This window comes from Ambystoma mexicanum, chromosome 1p (genome assembly GCF_040938575.1).
Source record: "Ambystoma mexicanum isolate Mex_15411 chromosome 1p, UKY_AmexF1_1, whole genome shotgun sequence".
Taxonomy (NCBI): Eukaryota; Metazoa; Chordata; class Amphibia; order Caudata; family Ambystomatidae; genus Ambystoma; species Ambystoma mexicanum.
The window spans coordinates 342,488,507-342,506,916 of record NC_090921.1 but is presented as its reverse complement, the minus strand read 5'-3'; the positions used below and the strand labels follow the sequence as shown (position 1 = coordinate 342,506,916).

Sequence of the window (18,410 nt, the reverse complement as noted above, 5' to 3'; positions counted from 1 at the left end):
CACAGTTATACCCGTTCAGATTAACTTTATGCTACTTGCTGATAATTCCAGTTTTTTCAAAGTCAGGATTTATTTAAAAAATCTGGCCAAACATGAACACCTGATATTGAGAAGGCCAGTAACATTGCTGTTCTGCTGCCCCTCCCAAGCAAAATCTATCCGACATTTCTCTGTATGAGGCAAACCTCAGCAAATGCCAAAAAAAGGATATAGGGTACAAATGTTCCAACTGAAATGTCACTCCAATGGTTTCTCAGGTGATGAAGATTCACTTCGACTTTATATACCCAACCCTTTGCACAGGCAAGATTCAGGATCATTCTCTTAAGCCATTTTTATGACTCTGTACCATGTTCTTTAATTTCAGTCAATGCTTGCATCATTAACACCAGGTGTTAAAACCTAAGGCCATGATTTGTATTTTAAATAAGGTTTTATTTTTTTCTGGAAAGTTTTGATTCATCATCAGCTGTAAATCCACTTTGATCCCTGGCACACAATTGATAGCATCAGAATAAGAAGTGGGAAGGACATCAAGTCAGTGCAGTAATTAAAACCATTTAAAAAAAGAAAATCCCTGACATTTTTACACTAACTGCACACATTGTGTGTACTGCCTACTCCCCAAAGTTCAAATGATAATGAATGGTGGTGACCAACCAATGTAGAACCAGAATGCATGGCACAGAACAAAGACACTTGGGCCTCTCCTGACAACATGTCTGATACTGAGGAAGCGATACAGAGAGGTCTCTATGCACATTTGTGATTTTGTTGTGGAAAAGGCTCGAGTCAATCCAAGTTTTACTTTCACTCGCAGAAGTTCTGGGACGACTCACGCTGCAAACAAGACTATTGATCCCTAGGTTTACGAGGTGTGGCTTCAGAGGAAGGGACAATGTTGGGTCTTGACAGCAATCCTCAAAGATCCAGCTTTCTGCGTTGTCAAGTCCTTTATGTGGCAGGCTGAACATTTGCAGTAAAGGGGATGGATGTAATTACTGCTGCTTTGGTCTAATAGAAAGCCTCTGGACGGTCTTGTAAAGGAGTCCAAAATTCTAAACAGGGCGATATAAAAAAACAAGGCAAATCAGCTTCCTAAGATTGGCATTTTCTTTCCTAAGGTCTCTTCTACCCAATTTCTTGCACATGCAAGTCTTCAATATTTAGTAACGTACATATTATCGTCCTTCATCACACCCACGTCTTTAGCTAATCGTTAATTGTTTTATAACATTACAAAGTTCAAACCACAAGTTCCAAACAGCATATCCCATCACAAACCATCTCCATGCATTAATCTGTTCTACATGAAATAAAACCCCACTAACATGGCAGGATATGCAGCACAAACATCACAAGTCCCACCGAGCAGTGTAACTATCAAGCATAACAAGCATAGCTAGATTAGCACGAGGGTTCATGTTATTTATTATTTATTTGAATATGCTTAGCGCACAGGCAGCCCAGAGGCCATTGTGGCGCTTGTTACAGATATGAAAATGACTTGTTGTACATACAGTGAAGTCATTACTTAGTTGCAAGAGAAGAATAGTAGTTACAGGAGAGGAGGAGAAGAGAGGAGAGGAGGAGAGAGTAAATGACACTAAGGAAGAGGAATTAGTTAAACAAGGTGGTTTCGGAAGGCAGTGAGAGAGGTTTCTGCTCCGAGCGTGCTAGGTAGTGCGTTCCCATAGCTTAGGGGCAATGTAGGGGAAGCTTATTCCACCTGCTCTAGCTCGTTTGATGCGTGGGACCCTAAGTTGGTTGGTGTGGCATTGGCTAGTTGGTCTGGTGGAGTGAGATCTGGCTAGCGAATCAGACAGGTATGAGGGTGCAGACAGGTTGATACATGTGTGCGCGGTGGTAAGTATTTTGAATGTAATGCGCTCTTTGACAGGTAGCCAGTGTGCTACCTTTCTGGCTTGCGCGATGTGGTCCCTTTTTGGTATATTGAGAGCTGCTCTTAGTGCCCTATTCTGTGTTTGGAGTTTATTGAGATTGGAGTTGGAGGTGCCAGCCAATAGCGCATTACAATAATCTAGTTTGGCTCCAATGGTGGCTCTGGCAATAGAAAGGCAATTATCTTTGGTTAGGAAAGGTTTGATGGCATTAATGAGCTTAGTGCTCAGGGCGGAGGCAGAAACAATGGAGTTGACTTGCTTGTCCATGGAGAGTGAGGCGTCAATGTGGACTCCTAGTGTTTTAACAGAAGGTAGAACTGGGATGACAATTGTCTATGCAGAAGTTGGTGTAGAGTGGGTCGAGGTTCGTGAGAGTGGATTTTTGACCAAGGATGAGAATTTCGGTCTTATCTCCGTTAAGACATAGGCTGTTCGTGGCCATCTATGCTTGGATGGTGGCGTATATATTCTGGAGGGTGGCTGCGTCCTGATGGTAGGGTCCTGTGAGCGGGAGGAGTACTTGGGTATCGTCAGCGTAGTTGGTGTTTGTGATCCGAAGTGCATCCAGTTTATCAAAGAGAGGTTTGGTAAAAAGATTATAGAGGGTAGGAGCCGTACATGAGCCCTGAGGGACTCCATACCTGATGGTGGTAGGCTCTGCGTTAGCTATATTGGAAAACACTTTCATCACTCTTCCTTCGAGGAAGGAGATGATCCAGTTTGTGGCTTGTTTGGAGAAATGTGCGGCCTGAGTGAGATGGTTCATGAGGATGGCATGATCGACTAAATCAAATGCCGCCGAGAGGTCTAGGAGGAGCAGAAGGGCCGGCTTGCCTTTATCTAAAATTAGGGTAATTTGGTTCTTCAGATCTAGTAAAGCGGTTTCAGTGCCATGACCTTTGCGGAATCCGGACTGCCTTTTACCTAGGACAACGTTGTTTTCCGGGTAAGACTGTATCTGCATGTGTGCAGCTTTATCTAAGATTTTTAGAAGAAATGGAACCGTTGTAATGGGATGGTAGTTGTTAAGTTGGGTAGGGTCCAGTGTTAGTTTCTTTAAGAACGGGCGCACCCACCCCTCTTTAAGGCTGTCAGGGACTTTGCCTGTCTTGAATGAGGCGTTGATGAATGCTGTGATGATCGGTGTGAGGGGTGCCGCACACTCTTTAATGATGTTGGGGGGGGGGGGGGCATATATAGCCTTTACATTGAGATGGTTTGAGCCGTTTGAGGATGTGGAGAGAATCTGATTCGGTGATTGGAGAAAAATTGAATTTGGAGGTTTGCTCATCTTTAGCGGTATTGACGGAGAGGGTCTGTTGGGGGTGCAGAGCCTTGAAGTGTTCTGCTATTTTATTTTGAAGGTGGTCTATTTTGTTTAGCATCACTGGATGCTATTGCACCAGCCTTCATCCTTAATCTCATCTGTACAGATTGGGGGGGACGGTGAGCTCTTTAAAGATGGTGAAAAGCTCTTTTGAGTGGGAGTTGGCTTCCAGGATACGTTTATTGTAGGTTTCTGACTTCGCCTTAAATATGGCACTTTTGTATTTTTTGGAAATACAAAGAAAGTCTACTTTGGTGGCATCACAGGGATTGGCCTGCCATGTTTTGAGGGCTTGGCGCTTGCATTGGCGTAGATTTAATAAGTCCTCCGTGTACCATGAGTTGGAGTGAAATGATTTTTTTTCTTTTTTGTTTTCAAGAGGAGCTGCGGTGTTGATGGCATGGATGAGGGTGTCTTTGAAGATCTCTGCTAGAGTGTTAGGGTCAGAGGAGAAAGGAGGTGCTAGGCAGGGGCTGTTGAGAAAGGGACAAATGTCTGCTGTATGTTTTCTGGCACTTCTGGCTAGCTTGGCCGGTGCGGGTATAAGTGGTTTGGAGTATAAGGATATGGGGATGCAGAATTGAAGGCAGTTGTGATCAGACCATGGAAGGGCTGTGTTGGAGTTGAGGGTGGAGCCACAGTTGTGATCTGCCACCCAATCTAAGATACGGCCTTTATTATGGGTCGGGGCAGTAACTATCTGAGTGAATCCTAGATCTGTGAGGTTTCTGGTGAGAGTGGTAGCTGCTTTGTCGAGTTTATCATTGTATCCAAAGTTTAGGTCTCCTAGAAGCAGTGTTATGGAAGTTTGTTTGATATTTTTTCCAAGGAGATGGTTGACTATGCTGCCTGTGAAGTTATTGACAGGCCCGGAGGTCTATATACGACATGAATGTTTACTGTATCTTTAGGGGAGAGGGTGAGTTTGGATGAAAGGATGTCAGTGGTGTCTTCCACGGTGGTGGGAGTCTGTCTTAAGGCTAGGGTGTCTTTAAAAATGAGTGCGACCCCACCTCCCGTTTTAGCTAATCTGTCCTGTCTTAAGATCGAGTAACCTGACGGTACAGCTAGGCTGATGAGGTTGCACACAAGTCTACATAAGGAAAGAGGAGAGCACGAGGCAGAACGGTGAGTAACATACACCGTAAAACATGCATTACTCACCGTAATAGCATTTCTGATTCTATCTGCTTAGATACACATGCTGTGCATATGGTCCAAAATCCAGTGGTAACCGCAGAGTATTGCAGCTCGCCTTTCGAGGACCGAAGGGGACGTCGGCATAGGCGTGTCTGTAACACTATCCCCATCGTAACATGTAGTGTACCCAAAATCCCTCACGCGCAGAGGTTCCTCCGATTGCATTTGTTCTGCTATGAGGGAGCCCCAGGCTATTGTGAGTGAGTACATAAAGAGATAAAGTAGTAAGACGTCTATGTTCCTTCCACCCCAAGCGGGGAGGCAGGGAGGGCGCATGTGAATCCAAGCAGGTACAATCATCAGAAATGCTATTACGGTGAGTAATGCAGGTCTTCTGATGCTTGTTAATCTGCTTAGAATCACATGCTGTGCATAGACTAGCGAGCAGTACCCGGAGTTGAAGGTGAGTTATGAGAAGGAACAGTAGAGAAAAGATGTCTTAATACTGCTTGTCCCACCTGAGAGTCAGATTTAGAATGAGTGTCTAGGCAATAGTGTTTTGTAAAGGTGTGTACAGAACTCCAGGTTGCCGCTTTGCAAATGGCCTCGAGGGGAAAATTTGCAATGAATGCTATGGAAGCCCCAGTGCCTTGAGCATTGTGCTCTAGGCTTGAAGGACAGTTCTCTCTTAGCAAGAATGTAGCAGTGTGATGCATTTGACGATCCACCTTGAGATAGTGGATTTAGAGACCGGATCCCCTTCTCTGCTAGCTGCCCCTGAAAGTAGGCTTCTTTCGGCCATGCTTTTGGGATTCTGGAAGAAAGTGGGTAGTTCGATCGATTGGTTCACATGGAACTTCGAGATGTATTTAGGTGCAAATCTGGGATGAGTGCGCAGAACTTCCTTATCCTTGTGGAATGTAACAAAAGGGTCTAGAACAGAAAGGACCTGTATTTCGCTAACCCTTCTAAGAGAAGTGATAGCCACTAAGAAGGCCGTCTTGTAAGTTCTTTTAGGCTTGATTTATGCATTGGCTCAAAGGGAGATCCCATGAGTCTGGTTAAAACCACATTTAGATCCCATCCAGAAGCTGGGTGAGAAATGGGGGGGATGGATTCTCTTAACCCCTTCCATAAAGGCCTTAATAACCAGTATTTTCCACCATGACACTTTCTGTTGTGACGTGATGTATGGTGAGAGCAGCAAGACGAACCTTTAGGGAATTGAAGACCAGTCCTGCATCTAACAAATGGGTTAGGTACAGCACAATGTGTGTGGGTGAGCAATCGATGGGATTGACGGCCTTGGTATTACACCAGATGACAAAGCGTTTCCATTTATTGGAATAGCAATATTGGGTGTTAGGTTTCCTAGCTTCCCTGAGTATGTCCATGCATCTCTGAGGGAGCTGTAGGTGTTCAGACTTCATGACCTCAGGAGCCAGACTGCTAAATACAGAGCTTGTGGGCATGGGTGTAGGGTCTCCCCATGTCCTGAGACAACATGTTGTACGGGCAGGGTAGTTTTACTGGTGAGGAGAGGGCCATTTCCATTAGATGAGCGAACCAGGGTTGGCGCGCCCACGTGGGGACCACCAATAAAATGGTGGCTGGTTCCGGGTGCATCTTGTGCACTATCTTGTTGAGTAGAGGAGTCGGGGGTGAGGGGAGGGGGAAGCGTAGACAAATTTCCCTGACCATGTTATCCAGAGTCTGTTCCCCTTGGAGCGGTTCTGGAGGCATAGTCTTAGCATTGGGTGTTCCCCTGAGTTGCGAACAGGTCGAACTCTGGCAAGCCCCCATTGTGCGAAGATGTTGGAGACTATGTCTTCGTGCAGACGCCATTCGTATTCTACGGGCAGTGGTAAATCTCTGCTGAGCACGTCTGCCAGAAGATTGAGTTCCCCTGGAACGTGTTGGGACAACAGAAACATTGTGTGTTTGAGAGCCCACATACACATGTTTTGGGACAGCTTGGATAGCCCTGGAGAGAGTGTGTGTGCCCCCTTGTTTGTTTAGGTAATACTGTGGTGTTGTATGTGAGAACCAGAACTGTCTTCCCTTGTAGTTGAGTCTGAAAGACTTAGTGCCTTGAACACTGCTAATTGCTCTAGCAGATTTATATGGTTGGATGCCACTTGTGGGGACCACAATCCATGCGCTGTCTGCTGAAGCAGGTGAGCCCCCACATCCCGTGAGAGAAGAGCGTCGTGAGAGTGGCTTCCACTGCAGGGGTGTTGAAGGACTTCCTCCTTCAAGAGGTTTTCCCCTCGGCCACCACTGCAGAGAGAAAGAGGGCTGGCAAGACAACTACCAGATCTTCCCATTGTCCGCTGGCCTGACACCACTGGCTGTTGAGCCACTCTTGCATGGGATGCATGCGCAGGCGCACACGGGGAACCAAGTATATGCATGACGCCATCATACCTAGCAGCCGCATGGCCTTGCGTACCATCACCTCCTGACTGGCTACATATCGAGGGATCTGAAAAAGCATGTTCTGAACCCTCTCGGAGGGGAAGACAAGGCCGTCCTTTGTCCGGATTAGAGCCCCCAGAAATTGTTTTACTGGACTGCTCGTTGATAGAGAATCCCAGACTGAACAGAATGTCTATGGTCTTCTGGGTGTTCGAAAAGCATGCGTCGTAAGAGTCCCCCGTTATGAGCCAGTCATCAAGGTAAGGGTAAACCGGGACAGATAGTCTGTGCAGGTGTGCTTCCACTACTGCCGGGACCTTTGTAAACACCCTTGGCGCAGAGGCAATGCCGAAAGGGAGCACCATGAATTGGTAGTGCCTACCCTCTATCATGAACCTTAGATATTTCCTGTGCGCTGGCAACATTGAAATATGAAAGTATGCATCTTTCATGTCCAATGTTGCTATGGGGTCCCTCTGTTTCAACAGTAGAATCACTTCCTGTAGCATTACCATACAAAACTTGGTTTTATAAATTTGTTCGCTGGGCGCAGGTCTAGCAGAGGGCGCATGGTGTGGTACTTTTTGGGTACAAGAAAGTACACTAAATAAATACCCTCATTTACCCGAAGAATAGGGATGGCTTCTATAGCGTCCTTTCCCAGAAGCGCTTCGCCCTCTTGAATCAGGATCTGCAGATGGTCCGGCGTGAGGCATCGTGAACGTGGTGGTCTGAACTGTGGTGGTCGGGCGAATTCCACGCAGTACCTGTGGGCGACCGTCTTTATGACACACTGGTCTGAAGTTATCCCTCCCATGCTGCAAGGAAAGATGTTAAGCGCCCCCCGACCGGGGTGAAATGGGAGGGGACCTGGATCAGTTGGTCATTTCTGACCAGAGGCTGCAGCTCCTATGGGGTTGGGGCCTCTGCCGCGTCGTTGAACCCTAGGTGGGTAGTTGGCGGGGCTTCCGGATGCTTTTCCAGAGTTCCAGATTCCCATATTGTAGGTATTTTGACCTGAACAGGATTGGCCTTGAAATGACCAACGAGAACCGCCTCCCCTCTGGGGGGGAAGGCTTCTGAGTTATTTGTTCTAAGGACAAGAGTCTCATGCTCTTTCTTGGCTGTCTCCAGAGCATTGTCGACTGCTTTACCGAAGAGATTGGTCTCTTCTATGGGCTGGTTAGTAAGAGCGGCCTGTGAGTTGCGGAGCCAAGCGTGCCGCTTGAGTAGTGTGCCCTGGGCCAGGGACCTGCCTGCAGTCTCGGCAGTGTCCAGAGTGTTTTTAATTATATTTTGATTTACCTGCCTGCCCTCGGCCACAATGGTGAGTAGTCTGGACCTAGCGGGTTCAGGAACCTCCGAGACTTTCTTGTACAAGGTTCCATTGTGAATCTGCAACTGGCAAGCAGCGTAGTGTAGTGTTATTCGCTATGCGTGTGGTGTATACAGCTGCCGAGGTAACACGGTTACCTAAGGCGTACAACCTTATCTGGAGGTGCCTCCCCCGTAGCAAGGGGTACCACTGCCCGTTTCCGGGTGGTAGTGACTACCAAGGAGTCGGGGGTGGTGTGGCCTTTAATATATTGAGGGTCAGTTGGAGCTGGCCGAAATAGTTTCTCCACTCTTGGATTCACTGTGCGGGTCTGTGCTGGCGTGACCAGGGAGGGGGCCAACCTTCTTTTAACAGAGTTTAGGAGAGGAATGGCTTGGCTTTAGGGGGGTTTCTCTTTGAGAATGTCCTCCACAAAATCTTGTTCGGGTACCGCCTCCTGGGTGGTGATCTTAAAGTGCTCTGCTACCTTTAAAATGGCATTAAAAGCCATTTGATCGTCCACAGGTGAGGCCTGATGGGCTGGAGTGGTGGAAGAGGAATCCAGGCATAGGACATCAGTGCCCTGACCTTGCGTAGGGAGCACCCATGGCTCCGTCTCCATTTGCTGGGTCTCCTCCCAGTTGCCCATGGCATCCGCCTGGTCATCAGGTAGTCTTGCAGGAAGGGTCTTCTTCCTCGTCATAGATGTCTTGGTAAGTGTCCATCTGGACCACATCTTCATGGTGGATAGAAGCCAAAGGGTCTTGAGAATCAAGATTTATGGAAACGTGAAGTCGACACCAAAAGAGGGTCTTCACAAGATCTCTTAGGGGAAGGATGCTCTGAACGTGAGAATCTTTTCTAGACGGTCCATGCATCCTTCAAACTTTTCCCTGGTCCACTTAGATGAACCAGAAGGGGCAAAAGGTGGAAAAGGAACAAGTTACTTACCTGTAACTGTTGTTCTCCAGCATGGGTCTGGCATGGATTCACATGCTCATGAATATTCCCCGTCGTCAGGCTGGGAATCCTCGGTAAAGAAAAAACCAGTATCAGTTTCGTTTCTGATCTGTCTTTCGTAGTAATAACCAATCACTGGTCTCTGCGTCATACTGACCACAGCCAATGACTGCCCTCTACCTAAGCACCGCCTCTGGCAGCCATCTTCAGATTTGGAAGCACGTGAAGTGGCAGTATGACCAAGTGAAGAGCCGCAGAGGGGTAGGCGGGAGGGTTCGCATGTGAATCCATGCCAGACCCATGCTGGAGAACAACAGTTACAGGTAAGTAACTTGTTCCTTCTCCAGCATGGGGTCTGGCATGGATTCACATGCTCATGAATAAAGAATACATAGCAGTACACACATGCACAACCACAGGAGGTGGCAAAGGCTCAACATTAAGCATCACATCAACTCAACATTAAGCATCTTACCTCCTCACCAGGCTCACCTCAGGCGAACAGGTTGCGCAGCACTGCTTGGCCGACCCTGGACTCCTCCCTGGAATCCCGGTCGACGCAGTAGAATGTCGTGAAGGTGTGCGTCGACCTCCACGTAGCAGCCCTGCATATGTCCAGCAGGGGCACACCAGATAGGAACGCCGTGGTAGCTGCGATCGCTCTGGTGGAATGGGCTCTCGGACGGCCAGGCAGCGGTCGGTTTGCCAACCGGTGACAGCACATGATACAGCCGGAGAGCCATCTGGAGATGGAAGCCTTCGAGAGAGCCTTCCCCTGATTGACAGGTCCAAAGTTCACAAAGAGTTGTGACGTCTTCCGAAAACCCTTCGTGCGGTCCACGTAGAACTTCAGCGCTCTAGCTACATCCAGCGAGTGCAAAGTCCTCTCAGCCGGCGACGAAGGCGACGGGAAGAACACAGGTAACACCAAGGGTTCGTTGAGATGGAAGTCCGACGGTACCTTGGGCATGAAGGAGGGGTGCGTCCTGAGCACTACCCTCGTGTCGTGGAAAGTCAAGTACGGGGCCTTGCAGGAAAGGGCCTGGATCTCTCCCACTCGTCGTGCGGAGGTGATGGCCACAAGAAAAGCTGTTTTCCACGATAGAAACTTCAACGGGGCCGAGTGCAGAGGCTCGAACGGAGGTCCCATGAGCTTGGTCAGCACCACGTTGAGCTCCCACGCCGGGGCCGGAGCCTTCACCGGCAGGAACGATCTGAACAGTCCCTTCATGAACTCTTTCACCAGACGATGAGACCACAAGGACGTCCGCCCCGTGGTTCTGGTGTATCGGGAGATCGCAGCAAGATGAATCTTGATGGACGCGTGTGCCTGACCAGCTTTGGCCAGCGTCAGCAGGTACGGCAGTACTTGGGGAGCCGTAATCCGTAGAGGGTTAATCTTCTGTGCGTGGCACCAGACAGAGAACCTCTTCCATTTGTGTCCGTAGCATTTAAGAGTCGAGGACGCCCTGGCCTTTGCAAGAACCTCTCTGCAATCGGCCGGTATGTCGTATCCTCCAAACTCTAGCGCTGCAGGAGCCAGGCCTGCAAGTTCAGCGACTTCGGGTCGTGGTGGAGGATGGCGCCTCCTTCCCTGGAGAGTAGATCCGCGTCCGCCGGCAGCTTGATCGGCGGGGACGCTGACAAGTCCAGAAGGTCCGGGAACCATATCTGCCTCGGCCACGCAGGTGCGACGAGGATCATCCTGCACCGTGACCTCTTGAGCTGGTTGACGAGCCGGATTAGCAGAGGCAAGGGAGGGAACGCGTAGAGGAACAGGCCCTCCCAGGGGAACGAGAAAGCATCGCCCATGCTCCTCGTCTGGGGAAACCTGCTGGCGAACCTCCGGCACTTGGTGTTCGTCGCCGTCGCGAACAGGTCGATCTGGGGTGTGCCCCACCGTCGGAAGAGGCGATCCACCAGATCCTGCCGTAGTTCCCACTCGTGGCACGAGCGCAGCTCCCTGCTGAGTGAGTCGGCGATGGTGTTTTTTATCCCTGCCAGATGAAACGGCACCAGAAAAATCCCTTGGGCGACGGCCCAATGCCACAGGTCCTGCGCCTCCTTGGACAGCGCTGGGGACCTGGTTCCGCCCTGTTTCCTGATGTAAAACATGGTGGTGGTGTTGTCGGTGAAGATCCTCACCACCTTGCCCTTGAGGGACGGAAGGAAGGACCTGAGGGCCCAAAACACTGCACGGAGCTCCAGGACGTTGATATGCAGGGACTTCTCCGTCGGGAGCCAGAGTCCCCTTGCGTGCAGATTTTCGGTGTGCGCTCCCCACCCTTCCAGGGAGGCATCCGTGGTCACAGTCTCCTGGTGGGCTGGGGTCTGGAAGTCCATGCCCGCCGTCAGATGCGCGCGGGTGCCCCACCACCGTATCGCTCGTCGGAAACTCTCGTCGAGCTTGATCCTTTCCTCGAAGCTGCCCGTCGTCTGGATCCAGCGCGCATCCAGGAATTCTTGCAACGGGCGCATCCGGAGCCTGCACATGGGAATGAGGTAGATGCAGGAAGACATCATCCCGAGGAGGGACTTGATGGACCTCACTTTGGCCGCGTCGGCCACCAACATCCGTTGCACCTTGCCCAAGATGGTCCTGGTCCTCTCCTCCGACGGGGAGGCCAGAAGGGACACTGTGTCGAGCCTCGCTCCCAGAAACAGTGCGACTTGCGCGGGCACCAGGTGCTATTTGGCGTAGTTCACGGAGAATCCCAGGTCCGTGAGGAGTTGGACGGTCCTTGCCGTGTGGACCACGGCGAGCTCCCTCGTCTTGGCGCGGATGAGCCAGTCGTCCAGGTAGGGGTAGACGTGAATCCCCTCGCGGCGCAGCTGCGCCGCCACCGGTGCGAGGCACTTGGTGAATACCCTGGGTGCCGACCGTAGTCCGAAGGGAAGGGCTTTGAACTGGTAATGACGCCCTTGGACCACGAATCTGAGGAATTTGCGGTGCCCCTTTAGGATGGGAATGTGGAAGTAGGCATCCTCCAAATCCAACGACGATAGGAAGTCTCCTTCCTCCAGCTGACCCAGGACGTGCTGGAGGGTGACCATCCGGAACTTCTGCGCCTTGATGAACTTGTTCAGACGTCGCAGGTCTAGGATGGGGAAGTTGAGGGACGTGAAGTTCTTTCCTGGCCACGGGGGGGACGCGCGGGCACCTTCTTTGAAACTCGAGCGCGTGGCCCCGGGCCAGGGCATCCAGCACCCAACGGTCGGTGGAGATGGACTCCCACACGCTGACGAAGCCCGCCAGCCGGCCTCCCACCGGGGTGCTTCGGTGGGGGCCCGACCCCACGGCCGGTTCAATCCTGCTTGGACGCGGCCTTGCCGCCTTGACCTCCTTGGCGACGACGGCGGGGTCCGCTAGACTTGCCTCGTCCTCTGTAGGCCTCTTGCGACGACGAGCGGGCCGCTTGACGGTAGGAAGCGAAACCGCCGCCGGAACCTTTGGAGGCGCCCTTGCCTCCGCCGCTCCGAAAGGGCGTCCGTCGTTGCAGGACTGCAAGGGCCCGGGCCGTCTCAGTATCCGCCTTGATGGCCTGAAGGGAATCGTCCACTGTCTTCCCAAACAGGTTGTTCCCGTCGAAGGGCATGTCCAGGACTCTGGTCTGGACGTCCTGCCGGAAGTCCGTAGCTTTGAGCCATCCACGACGTCGAAGGCAAACGCCGTTGCCCAGCTGGCGGAACCCAGTGTCGGCGATGTCCGTCGCCACGGTGATGGCGTGGTCCGAGGCCACCTCACCTTCCTGCAGGATCTCAAGGGCCTCCGCCCTCTTGTCGTCCGGCAGAAAATCCAGCAGGGGAGCTATCTTGTACCAGAGCTCCCTGTCGTAGCGGGCCACGATAGCCAAGGCGTTGGCCGCTTTAATCGTCGTCGCTGCCGACGAGATGACTCTACGTCCCATAGTATCCAATTTCTTTCCCTCGCCGTCCGGCGGGGAAGTCGATGTTGAGGCCGCACCCCCCCCCCCGCTTTCTTCCTGGCTGCCGCGGAGACGACGGAGTCCGGGGTAGGCTGCGCCCGGAGGCATAGGGGGGCCGTGTCCGGGACCCGGTACTTTTTCTTGTACCGGTCTCTTCTAGCTGGCGTCGTGGAAGGGTTCTTGAGGAGGGAAAGGCCCTCATCCCAAATGTCGTCCAACAGAGGCACTGCGAGGACCGTCTTCCTCTTGGCCTCGCGCCGCTGATAAAGGAAGCCTTCCTTTTTCTTCTCCTCAGGGCAGAGTTGGAAAAGCTCGGAAGCCCTGGAGATCATGGAGTGGAAAGATCCGATCTCGTCGGGCGGAGAGGCCCTGGTGGGAGTGGTGGGAGGCGACGACGGAAAATCCTCGTCGTATGCCTCGTCGTCCGTACCCGTCGCTGCCGTGTCAGTCCCCGTATCATCCCCTCGGGTGGACGGGGAGGAGGGCTGGAAGGGGCGCGACGGTTGAAAAGGAGGTGGTGGATGGATCCTTCTTTTCTTGGTAGGGGGAACACCAGAAGGTCCCGGTTCTGGATCCCCCGACGGGAGAGGTTCCTCCGTCGGTAACGGTAGCCTCGTCCTTATCTCGGAGCATAAGGACTGTATGGCCAACAAAATGGCCGCCGAGTTGTCTTGCGGCGCTGGCAGAGGGGAATCCGACGGGCGAGCAGGGGCCCCGTCGGTATCCTCGACGATGTCGTCGTCGTCACCTGCGTCGGGGTCCATTCCGACGGGCTGGCCTTCTTCCACGCCTAGGCCGTGGCTTAAGACCTCGATCAGCTCCTCCTCTGAGGTTGAGGCCGACTCTACGACGACGCCCTGCCCCCCTTCTTCTTCCCCACGGAGGGTTTCACGGGGGTCCTATCGATGGGCACAAAGGAAGACTCCCTCCGAGGAGGCAGGGAGATTCTGGGCCCTGAGGTCGCCACCACTGGTGCAGTCACCACAGGCTGAGCCAGGGCCGCCGCGACCGTTTCGATAGAGGGCTTGGTCGGATGGATCAAGGCCTTCACCACCTTAGGTGCGCTCACCGCCTTATCCTTGAGGGAGGGGGCACTGCCACGCTCCTCCTCTGCCTTAGAGCTCGACCGGGGCCTCTCCAGGAGCTTCGCCGGGTGCTCGGCCTTCCTCTTACCCGACCCAGAGCGTTGGCTCGTGGTTGATGGTGCCGGGGAGGGTGCGCCCTGCCTGGCACCCGTAGAGCCCGACCGTTCGGCGCTCCCGGTGCCAGCGGACTCGCGGTGCTTGGCCTTATGTTGGGCCCCCGTCGCCGGGGCGCCCTCAAAGGTCTTAGAAGACCGCTCGGATTTCTTCTTCTCGCCAGACGGGCTCTTACCCTCCAGCCAGTTGGCGAGACGTTGATGGCGGTCCTTCATGGTCCGTTCCGACATGTTGCCGCAAAACGCACAGTCCTTCTCCACGTGCGTCTTGTCCTCATGAAGGCAGTAAAGGCAGAAAGAGTGTTCGTCCTCCTTGAAGACGTTCTGCAGCTGGCATCCAGGGCAGACCCTGAACAGCTTTCCGGGCGTCGAGCTTCCCTTCTCCTGGGCCATCTCCGAGACCGGGCCTGAGAAGCTTCTGGAGTCCTCCGAAGTGTAGCTCGACGAATCTTCACCCTTGAGGGGCACAGATGAATCCGACACGGGTCCCCGTTGATCGGATGTAGGATCGGTGGAGCTTGAGGCTCTTTTGACCGAAAGAATCGAAGTTTTTTGTGAAAAGCGCGAAAAAATAGCACTAACGCTCGAGAGCAATAGCACGAGGATCCCAACACATGAACGTGCGGTAAAAATCTGAAGATGGCTGCCAGAGGCGGTGCTTAGGTAGAGGGCAGTCATTGGCTGTGGTCAGTATGACGCAGAGACCAGTGATTGGTTATTACTACGAAAGACAGATCAGAAACGAAACTGATACTGGTTTTTTCTTTACCGAGGATTCCCAGCCTGACGACGGGGAATATTCATGAGCATGTGAATCCATGCCAGACCCCATGCTGGAGAAACGCTGCCTTCTCGTTGGCATTGAAATTTGTCCCCAAGGGTGTTGGACAGAGGCTCCCGACTGTCCTTGTAGGTTTTGCAAATACTGGGGCGCCATGGTGCGTCTTTAGACCTGTCCGCGGCACGCTCCATTCGAGACTGTCCTCAACCTGAAGGAGGAGAGAGTGTGGAGCAGGAGAGGATGATCGACAGTGTCAAAAGCGGCAGAGAGATCAAGGAGAATAAGTATGGAGGATTGCTTCGCATGACGAGCAGAGAGGAGCGAGTTGAGAATCGAGGTGAGAGCGGTTTCAGTGGAATGTTTGGGACGGAAGCCAGATTGGAAAGGAGGAAGGAGAGAGGAAGTCGAGACAAAGGAAGAGAGTTGAGAATAGGCGAGGCGTTCAAGGAGTTTAGAAAGGAAAGGCAGAAGAGAGATAGGTCTGTAGCTGGCAGTGAGCAGTGGATCAGCAGAGGGTTTCTTAAGAATAGGAATGATTGTTGCATGTTTGAAAGCAGAGGGAAAGATAGATGAGGCGAGGCAGGAGTTGAAGAAAGTGGTAAGGTAAGGGATAAGAAGAGGGTACATTTTAGGGATGAGAACAGAGGGGAGAGGGTAAGAGGGGGCGGCTGTGGGGTGGGCTTTGGATAGAAGGGAGGAGACTTCGGAAGGGGAAAAAGATGAGAAAACAGACATGCTGGAAGAAGGAGAGGGGGGAGGAGAAGAGAGGGAGTCAGAGAGGGAGTTAATTTCTTGCCTGAGTGATGATTTTGGAGGAAAAGTAGTTGGCGAAGTCAGAGGGAGAAAGTGTGGAATTAGCTGAGGGGTCGGGAGAGGGAGGAGAGAGGAGGCGGGAAAGAGTTTGAAAAATCCGACGAGGATGTGAGGCTTGAGACTGTAGAAGGTTAGAGTAGTAGGAGGATTTGGCCGTAGCAAGGCAAGAGTTGTAAAGTGCATGGGAAGAGAAGTAAGAGGTTTGATTAGAAAGCGAGGGAGTTTTGAGCCAAAGTCTTTCAAGACGCCTGAGAAGGCGCCGCATAGAACGAAGATGGGAGGTAAGCCAGGGTTGAGAAGGTTTCTGAGTAGGGCGGAAGAGAGAAAGGGGATAGAGATGGTCAAGGGCAGTGGAGATGGAAGATGAGAGGGAAGAGAGCATCATCAGGAGAGAGCAGTGCAAAGTCATGGTGAGATGGAAGAGACGACGAGCATGTGTCAGAGAAGAGGGTAGTGTCGAAATCACGCAGGTCACGACGCGAGTAGATTGGAGCTGAGGGATTAGTAATAGTGGAAGATGAGCGAGGAGAAAGGGAGAACGAGAGTAATGCATGGTCAGAGAGATAGACAGGGAGAGAGGAGACAGGGGAGGAGGGATAGGAGGAGTTGAAGAGGAGGTCAAGAGTGGAACCAGAGGAGTGAGTAGGGGAAGAAGGAAGGGGGGAGAGGAGGTAGGAGTCAAGGATAGAGAGAAGGGGAGAAGGAAGATGGATGTTAAAGTCGCCAAGCACAGTTAGAGGAGAGGGGGAGGGAGAAATAAGTGAGAGGAGGTGATCCAGGTCCTCAAAGAAGGAGGAGAGAGGGCCAGGGGGACGATAGATGATCAGGAAGGAAATAGGGTGGGGAGAGGAGAATGATTTGTAGAGGAATTCAAAGGAAGGGAAGGGAAGGTGGGAAGAGATGGGGATGAGGAGGAGGAGGTGTAAATGGGGTTGTACAGGAGAGCGACGCCTCCACCGCAGCCAGAGGGGCGTGGAGTATGGAGGAAAGATGAGGAAGAGGTTGTTAGGGAAGCTGGGACAGAGGTATTATGAGGGGGAATCCAGGTTTCCCTTAGGCAGAGGAAATGAAGGTTAAGACGAAAGAATAGATAGAGTGTCGCAGCGGTTTTATTACAGATGGATCTGGCATTCCAGAGAGCAGTATTGATGAGGGCAGCATGGTTGGAAGTGGGAGGGTAGAGAAGGTAGGGGCGGTGAGAAAGGGAAGGAGGGCGACTAGGAGAGCGGGGGAAGAGGATAGTGGAGGGGACTAGGCATCAGGAGGAGCGAGGAGAGGAGAAGGGAGAGGAGTAGAGGGGAAGGAGGGGAGAGGGGGAAGGGGGAGAAGCGGAAGGAAGAAATGACGGATCACATAGGGTCAGGGGGAGTAGGTACTGTGGAATCAAGTTGGGGAGACCAAATGAAGATGGCTCAAAGGTGGACTCGAGTCAGTGGTGTGAGACAGCCGGGAGGGGCTAAAAGAGTCAGATGGTGCAAGTTCGCTTGACAGATTGGAGGAGTCCAGGTGCTTGAGGCAGGAAAATGGGGAGGAAATGTGGCACAAATTGTGGCCAGGGATGGTAAACCCTAAGGGAAGATTTCCTAGGGTGAAATTGCCTGCAGTAGGACAAGAGAAGGAGGAGGCTGAGAAGCTTTGCTACACCCCCAACAATCTAGCATATGATAAGTGTGGGGTTGTTGATAAGTTCACAAGGGACAGGAGTGCAAGGAACAAGTTACTTACCTGTAACTGTTCTCCAGCATGGGTCTGGCATGGATTCACATGCTCATGAATATTCCCCGTCGTCAGGCTGGGAATCCTCGGTAAAGAAAAAAAAAATCAGTTGGTTTCGTTTCTGAACTGTCTTTCTACTAGTAACCAATCACTGGTCTCTGGGTCATACTGCCCCCAGCCAATGACTGCTCTCTACCTAAGCCCTCCTCTGGCAGCCATCTTCAGATTTGGTAGAACGTAAAGTGGCAGTGGGACCAAGAGAAGAGCCGCAGAGGGTTTGGAGGGAGGGTTCGCATGTGAATCCATGCCAGACCGGTGACAGTGCATGATGCAGCCTGAGAGCTACCTGGAAATCGAAGCCTTAGAGAGGGCCTTCCCTTGGTTCACAGGTCCAAAGTTCACAAACAGCTGTGATGTCTTCCAAAGACCCTTCGTGCTGTCCACGTAGAACTTGAGCGCTCTAGCCACATCCAGCAAGTGCAACGTCCTCTCAGCCGGCGACAGGAGGAAAACGGGTAACACCAAGGGCTCGTTGAGATGGAAGTCCGACGGCACCTTGGGCATGAAGGAGGGGTGCGTCCTCAGCACTACCCTCGTCTCGTGGAATGTCAGGTATGGAGGTCTACAGGTGAGGGCCTGGATCTCTCCCACTCGTCGTGCGGAGGTGATGGCCACAAGGAACGCGGTCTTCCACGACAGAAACTTCAACGGTGCCGAGTGCAGAGGCTCGAATGGCGGCCCCATGAGCCTGGTCAGCACCATGTTGAGCTCCCATACCGGGGCCGGAGCCTTCACCGGCGGGAACAATCTGAACAGTCCTTTCATGAATTTCTTCACCAGGCGATGGGACCACAGAGATGATCGCCCCGGAGTTCTGGTGTAGCGGGAGATAGCCGCCAGATGGCTCTTGAT

General features: G+C 52.1%; 1 protein-coding gene across 4 annotated transcripts in view; it reads right to left on the bottom strand.

Annotated features, from left to right (window-relative positions):
- Window positions 1–414: 414 nt before the first annotated feature.
- Window positions 415–18,410, bottom strand: part of NCLN (nicalin) — a 307,486-nt gene continuing 289,490 nt past the window's right edge. For 2 of the 4 annotated variants that reach the window (XM_069648399.1, XM_069648383.1), the window contains exon 15: window positions 415–1,058. In XM_069648399.1, coding sequence (XP_069504500.1) covers window positions 999–1,058 — 60 coding nt within the window. In that variant the 3' untranslated portion in view covers window positions 415–998. The remainder of the gene's footprint in view (window positions 1,059–18,410) is intronic. The other 2 variants (XM_069648373.1, XM_069648393.1) reach the window with 1 other exon arrangement.